This window comes from Crocodylus porosus, unplaced genomic scaffold (genome assembly GCF_001723895.1).
Source record: "Crocodylus porosus isolate Cpor-Errol unplaced genomic scaffold, CroPor_comp1, whole genome shotgun sequence".
NCBI classification, from domain to species: Eukaryota; Metazoa; Chordata; order Crocodylia; family Crocodylidae; genus Crocodylus; species Crocodylus porosus.
The window spans coordinates 18,023,553-18,035,578 of record NW_017728910.1 but is presented as its reverse complement, the minus strand read 5'-3'; the positions used below and the strand labels follow the sequence as shown (position 1 = coordinate 18,035,578).

The 12,026-nt window shown below is 40.0% G+C and overlaps 1 protein-coding gene and 1 long non-coding RNA gene across 3 annotated transcripts in view; one reads left to right on the top strand and one right to left on the bottom strand.

Annotated features, from left to right (window-relative positions):
- The window catches only part of TBL1XR1 (transducin beta like 1 X-linked receptor 1), a 176,688-nt gene extending 165,918 nt beyond the window's left edge, over positions 1–10,770 (top strand). For both annotated transcript variants that reach the window (XM_019532749.1, XM_019532748.1), the window contains 4 exons: positions 3,686–3,813; positions 4,058–4,223; positions 5,373–5,474; positions 8,423–10,770. In XM_019532749.1, coding sequence (XP_019388294.1) covers positions 3,686–3,813; positions 4,058–4,223; positions 5,373–5,474; positions 8,423–8,449 — 423 coding nt within the window. In that variant the 3' untranslated portion in view covers positions 8,450–10,770. The remainder of the gene's footprint in view (positions 1–3,685; positions 3,814–4,057; positions 4,224–5,372; positions 5,475–8,422) is intronic.
- A 1,185-nt stretch (positions 10,771–11,955) lies between these two features.
- LOC109308452 overlaps positions 11,956–12,026 on the bottom strand; it is a 2,205-nt gene continuing 2,134 nt past the window's right edge. Inside the window, exon 2 of the long non-coding RNA XR_002100622.1 lies at positions 11,956–12,021. This is a non-coding gene — a long non-coding RNA (uncharacterized LOC109308452). The remainder of the gene's footprint in view (positions 12,022–12,026) is intronic.

Genomic DNA, 12,026 nt, shown 5'->3' with positions numbered 1-12,026 from the left:
AAAAAAAAAAAACCACTCAACACCTTTCACCATATCGCTCTCCAGTTTCCCTGGAAGCCTTTCTGCTATCCCTGGTTTGCTAAATGAATACTGCCCCTAACTGACTTCAGCATCAGTGTTTGCATCCAGATAATCAGAGCAACGTGGCTCTGTATATACAGTGATACAAAACTGAGGAGAAGTGTGGAATGAAATATTTTGGATCAATATAAATATATAAGTATAAAGGCTTAGACTTGCAAGTCAGTACTTTAATACCACGGTGTATTAGTAACTTAGAAAAAATAAAAATGGGATTGAATTGAGTCAGAGGCCCTTGTTATCATATTTCCAGTACTACTTTCCTATGTCTGTTAGCGTTGAATGTTTTAGATGTGGCAAGTTTTACATTTCATAGATTTGATAATACTTAGGCATAAAGGATGCAGTCACATGAAGTATTTGATATCAAGCTCTAACTCATGTCCCTCAGGGCCAGATTCCCTTAGTTATAAGTTAGTTCCTTTTTTCATAATGAGTCCCACTTGTTAATGGAAATGCAAGGTATCCTGAAACAGAGCTAGGGTATGAGAATCTGGCACATAGTATTGCTTTATATTTGTGAAAATGGAGCCCATGGACCCTTCAGGTTGGGTGCATCTACATGTGCACTTTATTGCGGCGTTGACTAATTAGCTCCGCAGTAAAGCGTCACCAATATTAGGGCGCAGTAAACTAATTCACTTTGCCATAGTATGCAGTACTTTACTGCGGTGAAGTATGTGTGTAGGTGGTTACTGGATGTGCAAATTGCACACGGTCAGCACGGTCAGCCAGAGGCTTGCTCTGCCTCGGCTCAAATGGCTCCTGTCCAGGTTGCACATGTAGACACCACGCACAGGAGCAGTTGACTCCAGTGCAAACTTACTCTGGGGTTTGTGTTGCCTTAATTTCACATGTAGATGCACCCATTCACTCTAATGTACTTTGATCAGTAAAATGTAGGCCTGTGCAAAGCCGCCAGTATTCACTTCGGATTTGATCTATTCAGGGATCAATAATTTGATTCAGTGATTCGAATCACTGTCCTGAATCAATTCAGCTTAATCTGATTCAGAGATTCAGCCACTGCTGAAATGGCTGAGTCTCTGAATCAAACAAGGCCACATCGCCCGACCACTCTCCCAGCCCCATCAATAGTTGCCCTGCCCAACCCCAGTGTCCCGTCACTTGCAACAAAAAATCCACTTGCTGGCTTCTGCCAGGCAGGGGGACAATCCCCACAAGCCCCCAGAGGTGTGATGGCCACTGCAGCAGCCAGTGAGGGTGGGGCTTTTTTTTTTTTCTTTTTAAGTACCAGGACGCTGTGGCTGGGCGAAGCGGCCATTGACAGGGCTGGAAAAGCAGGTGGGGATGCGGGGGGGCTCGGGAGAGCTGGGGGAGCAGGAAGGGGATGGGGCCTGGTGGGGGTCCCACCATGGTGCCCTCCTCCAGTCCCACCCCATACTTACTGGCATGAAGCCTAGGTCCAACTCCCTGCAAAAATCTCCGAATCTTTTCTGAATCAATTTGGAGGCTTCAAATTGATTCGGACCTTTTAATTGGTCTCCTGATGCAGTTCGATTTGGATTCAGAGATTTGGCTGCCGAATTGGGCCAAATCCCCTCCGAACTGAATCAGCAGCTGAAGCTTCGCACAGCCCTAGTAAAATGTTAATTGAGATTATTTAATGCATTCTTACCATATACACTTTGAAACGTCTTCTGTCTCTTAGAAGTCCTATATACATGCAGGGAGCAGAGGAGAACAGAAATTAATGCACTCCAGCAGACTAGCATCGTGTACATCAGTGTCCACACACTGAAAAATGGTGCTGGGGCACTTTGAACTAAAACTCATCAGACAAGCTTTAGTTCAAAGCACCCCCCATTGCCATTTTTCAGTGTGGGGACATCCTGTAGCACATGTGAAAATGTCCTTAGGTTTTGGATAACAGAATTAATAATTACATATCTAGTGTAAATATTTCAGACCCTCAAAACTCTGTTGCCCACAGAGTGGCCCTTCCTCACCCCCCCATTGCTGACATGCCTCTGTAAATGGGGCTTCATACCCCAGATTTCCATGGCAAACCCCACCCCCAAATTCCCAGCCCATTTGGGAGCCCCACAGGCCAGACGATCGGGCCCACTGGCCATACATTTGACACCCCTTTTACATAGCATTTGGTAAAAAGAACTTATAGTCTAATGCCATTTAAAAATCCATACTCAGTACAGATGTTCGCACCTCCAGCTTGGTAGTTCAATGTAAGAATTTTATCAATACAAGCTGGACATCTGTTGACAGTCTTCACTGATACAATTTAATATCCACATCACCAAAGCCACTATTGCAACTGGTACACGTTAGCTGGTGAAAGGCATGGGCAACCCCCTCCCCCTCCCACCAAAACAGTGCTTTACTGTTACCGGAAGAGGAAGCACATTAGTTCAACCTGACTCCCCAGTGTCTGCACAGATTGTACACTTGGACAGGGCTTTTTGGTGCTTGTATCTTAAGCTGATTTCAGTCACTATAAGTTAAAAGCAGTAAGCCGCACTGAAGCATGCTATCTGTACTGACAGTGGGTGAGCCAAATCAAAGTAATGTGATGCCTCTTCTGGGCTTGCAGGGTGCTTGGCGCAGGGGTGTGCCAAGCTTGAGGTAAAGCGCTGTTTTGTTTTCACATATATAAGCAGCATTGGTACAAGAGCTTACATCCTTACATTAAAACCATCAGTATAGGGGTTTTAATATGGGACCGCTGAATCTTTGTGATGGTTAATTTTCAATCAGCCATTTTAAATCAGAATTTATATACACTTTTCCTTTTGTCTCCCACTCTCAATTTCTAGTCTCTCTTCAAAAAGCTCCTCATTCAGAAAATTGTCCTAACACATGCTAAAGCTCTTTCTTGAAAAGAGATGGAGTTCTACCTGTTCTTAAAAGCTTTCCTGAGTTGGGACTAAATAAGACACCAAGAAAGAAACCATTTGGACAGATAACTAACATATCAAGTTTTAGATCTCTGCAGAGTTAAACACTCCAAAACGAGCTTTGCAATGAAAACACAGATGCGCTCTTAAAGAAATGCAGTTGTGTCATTATTTGTATTGCAGTATCACTTCAGAGCTACTGTCATGACCAGGTTTCCTTTATGCTAGCAGCGTGCAATCTAAATAGAATCTGATGGGTCCACCAAGTCCAAATCCTTAACTATTTTTGCATTAGGAACATATTATTCTGTATTAAAAAGAAAGTTATCCCAAATAACCTTTCCTACAACATGGTAGTGGAGCAGGAAGCTGATATTTTGCTTAACCCAGACATAAACACATCTCTAAAAAGTCAGATAATTGCCTTCAATTATTTTTGGATCGTGTCTTCAATTAGCGCACACTGATGAGTTTGTGTAGCACAGATTCTTCATTTTTTTTTTAACCCTAGGATGTTCTGGCAATTTGAAGAAAAGAGAGTACCAATAGAACAATCCTCAAACTTTTAATTAATACACTGAAAAAGGAACAGTCAATCCATGATTTGGGTGGCCTAAAAAGGTGTCATTTAGGCCCTGTTTGGTGTGAGAAAAAAGAGGCTGAGATAATCAGTATGTCACTTAGCATTTATGACTAGTGTTTGTGTGTTTTCTTTCATTTTGCCATAGATATGGAGTATGAAACAAGACAGTTGTGTCCATGACTTACAAGCACACAACAAGGAAATTTATACTATCAAATGGAGTCCTACAGGACCTGGAACAAACAATCCAAATGCCAATCTTATGTTAGCAAGGTAATACTTAATCCTGTTTGTCCTACTACTCAAGAAGTTGCACTTGTTTATTTAACTTAAGTTTTCTCTAAATATATGTTTGCAATACATTTTAACAGCATGAAAGGGCCAATAAAAAAAACAGTTTAAGCAGAAGCTCTGTCTCATTCAAGAAGAGATTTTATCAACAACTTCCTAAAGCTTGTATTAAAAAAAAATAAAATAAAATTGAGGTGCAACTGATTTCTCTTTCTTTCCTTTACAGTGCATCCTTTGATTCTACTGTTAGGTTATGGGATGTAGACAGAGGAATTTGTATCCACACCTTGACGAAACATCAAGAACCTGTGTACAGCGTAGCTTTCAGCCCTGATGGCAGGTACCTGGCCAGTGGCTCTTTCGACAAATGTGTACACATCTGGAATACACAGGTATAGCTTTATTGCCCCTGTCTTTGGATAGTTCAAAATTCAGTTTTGGTACAAGTCTCCTGTTGACTTTTCTTCTTCTACCATGTTTCACTGTGACGAGGTCCTTTGCCTTTGCCAGCATTCTGCATTCGTATGTAGGCCCGTTGAGTTCTTCTACTTGGCAGCATGCCTATTTGTATTTCAGTTCATCTCGCAGCCAATTGCATTCTGTTATCAATATCTATAATTTTACCTTGCCTCTCTCCATTTCATCTATAATCCACTGTCCTTTTTTGGAGTGCAGATTAAAGAGAAAAAACTTTGTATTATTAGCACTTTTATCAGATGGTGATGCTACCCAAAAACTTAAATTACTACTTGTTTCAGTACAGGCTCTCATATGACGTTGCCTTTTCCCCCCCCAAAAAAAGTTAAAATTGAACTCCAAGCAAAAGACCCACTTCAAGTGAAAAAAATGGCTTTGATACTTTCAATTTGGCACTGTTCGTGGAAAGAAAGCAGTTAAAGGCATGAAGTTTTCTGAAATGAGAACACAAATATTGGCACAAAATGTTGCAAGAATACTTTTACCTGTTTTGAACAGCTAAAGAAAAAATGCTGTACGCCAATGAAAGTTTTTGGAAAGTTTTTATAGGAGGAATACAACTCTAGATGGAACTTTGTTGATGCAATAATTCTCAACCATGAGAACTTTTTGATATTAGATGAATATTAGATGTGCAAATGCCTACTTCACAGAGGAATCAATAATAAGAAAAGCAGTTCTGACTCATCATGATCTCAATTCCTTGCAACAGAAGAATTGCTGTATTATTTTTCCATAGTCCATAAGCAAGTGAAAACTAAGAGGTATCCTTTTTTCCAGGGATTCCTTGAGTCTAAAAATGCTGAGAACCACTTCAGTAGGGCATTATGAAAGGGAACTTGTTTTGCAAAAAGATTGCTATTTTTAAATAACTTAAATGATTGTCAGTTTTGCGCTCTTCTCTACATGAGAGAGAGCCTGATAAAAATGGGTATGCCGGATAATGCTTCTTTTAATATGACACTTAGATGGTGTATGAAATATTATGAAGACCATTTGAAATGGTAATACGGGTGTTCTGCATACTGTTCTTATTCATGCATATCCATGCTTTCTCTTTCTAGACGGGTGCTCTAGTTCACAGTTATCGGGGAACAGGAGGGATTTTTGAGGTTTGCTGGAATGCAGCAGGAGACAAAGTTGGAGCGAGTGCTTCAGATGGTTCAGTAAGTATATAAGAACAGCCTCTGCTGAAGGTTACATTTCAGCATGTTTTAGTTAGCTAGATAAGTAGAAGGGCTGTTGGCTAATAACGAAGAGAAATTTTGCTCATTCTCATAAATAGTAAATCCATATCACTGGCTTCTAAAATGTAACGTGAATGCAGCAGAAAAATGTGCTTGTTTCTGCTCAAGCTGACGTTAGAAATTAGAACAAGAATGGGTGATAGGCATGTGGTTCCAAGGGTGTTGTGAAGCTTAGGATGTTATCTGTCACATCCTCAGCATGAAAGTAAAAATGTGAAGTATTATGATTTTAAGCCGCAGACACCAGTGTGTTCCTTGGGGCAACTCTAGCTCCAGGGGAAACAGCAGTGGCCCTGACTTTTGGATCAGCTGGGGCAGGCCAAAACCAGTGGAGACAGCTCTGGGGCTGGGACCTAAGCTAAACCTGGGGGGAGGGGAGGCAGGCTGAGGGGTCACCCTGCACTTTCCCCACCACAGGTTCTCCCCCACGTACCTCCCATCCCCACTGTGGATCCCCCCCGTGCATCCCCTCCTCCCCCCCGATCTCCCCTATGCACCCCACCCTCACCATATGGTCTCCTCAGCACTCCCCCAACACATGCCCCCTACTGCCATTGCACAAGCCACCCTGCCCCCAAAATATTAATTTGTTGTTCTTTTCATATTAATGTGTAAAACATTTGCAGTCAACGATTGGCTGTTCACAAGGAAAAAACCGTGCACGATCTCTTCATCCTCCTTCTGTCCCAAAGAGAAAGCACAGTAAATGAGAGGGCAGGGGGAAGGCTGGTACTCCTGGTGCCAAGAAGCAGCAAAATTAAGTATCTCCTATTTAAATCTTTCTGTATGGTGGGCAATAATACTTAAGGTATTTGAGACATTTGGCATAAATAAGAGTAACTTCTGGAAAGGCCAGAAGGTTTCTAGTAGTTCAAAACAGGAAATGAGCAGCTTTTTGAGTACACAAAAAAAGAAAAGAAAACACATTCTGGAGACTTCATCTCAGTTAAAAGCTTTATATAGCCTTTGTCATACAAAAGTTGGTAAAATCCCAGCATCCTGTTGCTAAGAGGTCAGAAACCCTTGTTATCTACCTAGGAAGTATAGATTGGACATCTACTTATCCTAGAAGAAAGACTGCATATCTTCATTCTTAGGTGTACAGTTCTTTTTCTGTTGTGTTCACAAAGTGTGTGGTGCTGATTACATTCTTACCAAACGTGAAAATGAAAATCTTGAGCGCTCTCTGTTGAGGTTTGTTAGTGAAGTGATGCATTTAAAGCCACCACAGCCTTCCCACTGATCCAAGGCTAGTTATACCATAAACTGGTAATAAGTGAAGGACTGGAAGGCCCTCATGTACCATATGATGAGTGCAAATGTAGTTTACATGTGATGATATCCTTCTGATAGCTGTAGACTCAGTTTTCTGACGCAAGGGAACTGCAAGGTGTAGCAATCCTTTGATAAGATTCTAACAGGAAAGTGCACGCAATTAGATGCCACCTTCTAGGCTGTTTCAATCTCTTTTATTATTTTTCCACAATGTGGATTTAATTAAATTTTACTGTTCTATACAAACTGGACCCCAAGAGATTCCTTGGCTTTTAGCTACCAAAGAACAGGTGGAAAAGTACACCTATTTTGTTACTGTGGGGCATATAGATAGATATATATGTGTAGATATATCTATCTATCTATCTGATGGTCAGATTAGGCATTGTTTCTGAATGATTTGTTTTTGATAATTAAAACCACTTTGATCTTTCCACCCCCTGAAAATCTGGATAAGCCAAATAGAACTGTTGATTAACATTGTGCGCCTTCTCAAGTTTATAACTTGTCCAATATAAACATGGACCTTTTGTGAAGGCAGTCATTTTTACTGCTTTTATGGTCTTATCACTGTAGTTCTTATTGTTATATGTACCACATTACAGAAACACTCAGAAGCCCCAAACTGGCCTTATTGTGCTAGAAACTGGACAACCGAAAAAATAGATTCTGCTACAAAAAGCTTGCTTTCGGTTCACCAGAGACTGGATGAACTGTAGGATGTGGGAGAAAGGAATAGAAGACAAGGGTGGCAGTGTTAAGAACACGGGACTGCATATATATTAGCACAGTACAATTTTACCAGTTTTCAGCAACTAGCTACAAACACGGCATGCATCCCTGCTATTGAAAACATTGTCTTTTCACCTAAGCATAATCCCCTAAATTCTGTTCTCAAGCAATGTGCAGCACATAGGAGACGAAATCTCAGTGAGAGGTAAAGAAACGTAGACTTCTGAGCAGTAACAGATCCAAGAACAGGGTGCAAGGAGCATGCCTTCTCTCCCCTTTGGTCTGTGCCATGCGTGCGCTCTGAGCTCACTGCCTCATCAGCATGGGTTACTGCGAAAGCTTTCTGTGAGCAGTGAGCTCTGAGCTCTCCAGCTGATTGGGGCAGGGTTTGGCCAGAGGCCCTGCTTTCCATATGGCTTCAAAATCCCAGAGGGAGAACACTGTTGCTGTTTGCCATGCTCCATTCTTCCCTGCCCCGCTGAATTTGCTAGCAGGAGAAAGGAGGCGAGTGGTAACAGCCGTGTTCATCCCTTGGGTTCCAGACCTGTGCAGAAGCAGAGGCTCCATCCAGACCCTGTGCCCACACAGCCAAAGGGAGGTGCAAAAATGCCACTGCATCCTCCCCACCCACCCCCAATTTGCTTTTGGTTCTGAGGCCCTTTGCTTTTGTCTAAGGTACTCACAGTTCAGAAACACTGCAAATTCTTCACCATGCCCTCCCCCCTGTCTCCAAGAATAGGTCTGAGGGTTGACGTGCACAACCAAGATGATATTTTTTGACCTTATATCCCATGTAGAATTGTAGAGATGTAAAACCTATGTACCGTGTGCATTTCTGTATACTTTTTTTTTTCTTACAGGTTTGTGTATTAGACCTACGGAAATAGCGCTACTAGTTGGAAGCCATGGACCGACTATGAATGTGTACATAGCCAAAATGACTGTCCCTGACCCATGTACTGCTATAGTCCCAATTGAACCATGGCCAGTCCACTACAGCCAAACCTACAAAAAAATATATACATATACTGTATATAAAAATAAATAAATAAAGATTACACCCTGAAGAGGATGACAGAGTTTTGTCACAGCTTGTGAATCCTGTTCACCAAGTGCTGGAATCTGCTGTGCCCCAAAATAACATTTACAAGTTTTGGATCTGAAAAACAGAAGAGAGAGAGAGAGAAATCTACCATACAAAGCAGACCCATACATGTACCAAATTCAGAAGATACTAATGGCAGCCTTTATTTCTCCCCCCCACACACACTTTTTTTTTAAATCCATGGCCACAATGGACTGTGGGGTTTTGTTTGTCTTTTCCTTTTTCCTTTTTCTTCTCGGTAGTTGAGCAGTTTGCGTGTACAGAGAAAATGGACTTACATAAACCTGCAGCAGTAGTTTGTTCTTTGCTTTTAAACATTGGGTATTTTTGTTTTGGTTAAGTTTATGAATGCATGAAGTAAAGGAATGAATCTGTTTCCTGTTTATATTTTTCACCTTGAAACAAAAGATCCTTTTCTAAAAATATTGAACATGTTTGTTAAAGGGAGAGAGCAAACCTGAGGATATTTGGTACATTCTGTGGCTCTCGGAGCACAATTTTCAGGTGGAAGGAGGGTGGAAAATGGGTTACTGGGGAGAGAAGAAAAATAAACCCACCACTGAGACATGAAGCATCATGTCCTGTTAATCTATGAAGTACATCGGTAATGGGGTAACGCTATGGTTTTTTCTGGTGACATGGCTGAAATGCAGTAGTTTCGTATTTGGGACATAATTCTGCCAAACTGAAGAATTAGAAGGGCACAAAAAATAAAGAAAAATAATACAGGGATGCAAAAAGCAAAATGAAGCATCTTCTGTTGCTTTGAGACCATAGCTGAATTATGGTTAAATTGTGCACTATTGTGAAAAGGAGCAAAATATAGTTTTTGGGGGGTTTTGTTCTTTAGTTTTTGTTTTTTAAGAGATTCAAATCTTTCTGGACAAGGGTTCATGCCACAGCTTCTACAAGAGTTATCCATCATCGTTAGTAGGAGCTCAGATGTGTGATTTAACCGAATTCCAGTATTAAAAGTATCTCATGCGATTTTCTTTATTTAAAAAAAAAAAAAAAAAGACTTTGGCATATATTTGATAACACTGCCATTAAAAGGCAAAATGTTTACTACCTTAGACTGAAAAGTATCTTAAACAGAGGACTTGCTTCAAGTTTATTTTAATAGCAGTGATTCAGCTTATTTAAAAGATGAATACTTGCACTAATTCCCCTGCTGCTCCAGTCCTGCAGTTTGTTGTATCCTGTGACTACATTTTTTCCAAATATAAGGTAGATGTAAGCTGCTATTTTTTTAATAATCACTACTATATAGTGTCTTTTACTCTGTTTACAATATCAAGTATTTTTCTTACAGCAACAGATGTAAATGGCAAACCTTTTTCTGCTCATGTGATTAAAAGTATACAGATAGTGTTTTTTTATTTGTAAATGATAGCATGAGGTCGTGTTTATGCCTATGTGTAGTTGAAAAGGTTGCATCATGTTTCCAAGAGTGTACATTTATAAAAAGAGAGGTTGTCAAATTTATGTCACAAACATTTTACCTAAGGAATGGTTTATATTATAGAGCTTTGCAAAGTTACTGATTTTATAACACTATTTGGATCACGAATAATTTTGTGGCTTATGATCTCTAAACTTTAACCTATTTGTTTCTTTCTTTTTTTTTTTTTTTTTTTCCTTTTTCCCCCCCCTTAGTTAAGTATGCATTGATTTAACCCAGATAATGCAGCTTTGACATTTTAACAGTTGTTCTTTTGGCATTGATTTCTGCTGTTTCCAGAGTATAACATGACTTGAAGCAAGTCTGAGTTCGGCTAAGGTAGGGTAGCAGTTTGCCAGTGGTAAAGAGAATACATTTAATTCCACAATACATCCTGAGTCCCCCATTTGTTATTATTGGGGAATATAATACTGTAATACGCAGCATTTAAAAACAAAAAAAATCGTATCCATAAAAGCAGTCATCCATTAGGGTTCTGTGCCAGCTATTGGGTTTTGGAACATATTACAGATGTTTAGAACAATTACCTTGTGTTACAATATGTAGGAAACCTAATATACTGAGTGTCTGGCACTTGAAATATTGCTTTTATTGCTGGAGGTCCATGACTGTGGCTGACCTCTGTCATTAGTAAGAAAAAATTAAAAAAAAAATAAAAAAAATCTGTGCAATAATTTTAAACTGTGCTCCCAGGAATAGACACAAACGTTTTGAGTATGTTTAAGCTGCATTTTTCCTTTAGCAATGCATTTGTCAATTGCACTGAATTTTAAATCTGAAAGTCAGAGGTGATTATTGATAGTACTTTTGTATTTTAATACGGACAGTTTTATTCATTTTCACAAAAGTTATTGGATAATCGTTTCAGCCAATTTAAAAAAACGTGGTGGAATTCTGTGACATAGCTACAAACCCGTACAGCCATGTTTCATGATATTGACCGTTTCTTTTATCTCTATCTTCAGCGGCTTAGTTGGAATTCTGTTAGTTAAACATCATATCTCACGTACGCAAGTAGAAAAAACAGCTTTGTTAGCTCAGGCCCCTGGGTTTTTATATGCTTGAAATGCTTCAAGAACATGAGTTTTGTAGGCTTGGGAGAGTCTGGACACATGGGCCAGACCTTGAGCTGGAGTTAATCAACAATATTCCATCGCCGCAGGGGGTTTTGGATTTACACCAGCTGGGGTTTCTGGCCAATAGTTTTTTGTTTTGTTTTGTTTTGTTTTGGGTTTTTTTGCTGCTGCTGCTGTTTTTTTCAGCGTGCCACAGTGCTGCTTCTGCTCTGCACAAACCTCTTCTCACCCCATGTTCTAGACAGCGTTAGCCCTGTGCATGCGACATGTTACATTCTGTGGAATATATGAAGTAAGAAAGAGAACTGTGATTCTTAGACTATTTTTTTTCTACTGCTGAGACCTGAGATTCAGTAGAGTGAACTAGGTTGTCTTCACTGCTCCCTTTTGTTTTTACCCAATATCAATAAGACCCTAATTTTGAAAAGAACGTGTGCTTTGAGTAGCCCTACTAAATCAAGGGACTTGCTTTCTGAGATTGAGAGAGAAAAACATGCAGACGTGCTTGCATGCATTTGTAAGTCAACTTGATCTCCAGTATGGTAGGTTAGCGGGCAGAATGTACAAATGTGGGGGGACAGGACAAAACTCTGGGGTCACAACTAACAACCAGATAAGGAATAGCTTGCTGTCATGTTATCACTTTTTTTTTTTTTTTTTTTTTTTTGCATAAACTTCAGATCTTCTCGTTTCTCCTTTACGGCTCTTTCGTTCTCGATTTTCCCGTTTCTATTTTTACTTTTGTTTTTCTACATGGGTTTAAATTGATGCAAAGATCTTCAACCCTTGACTTTCTAGTTTAGTTAAGAAACTAAGCTCTT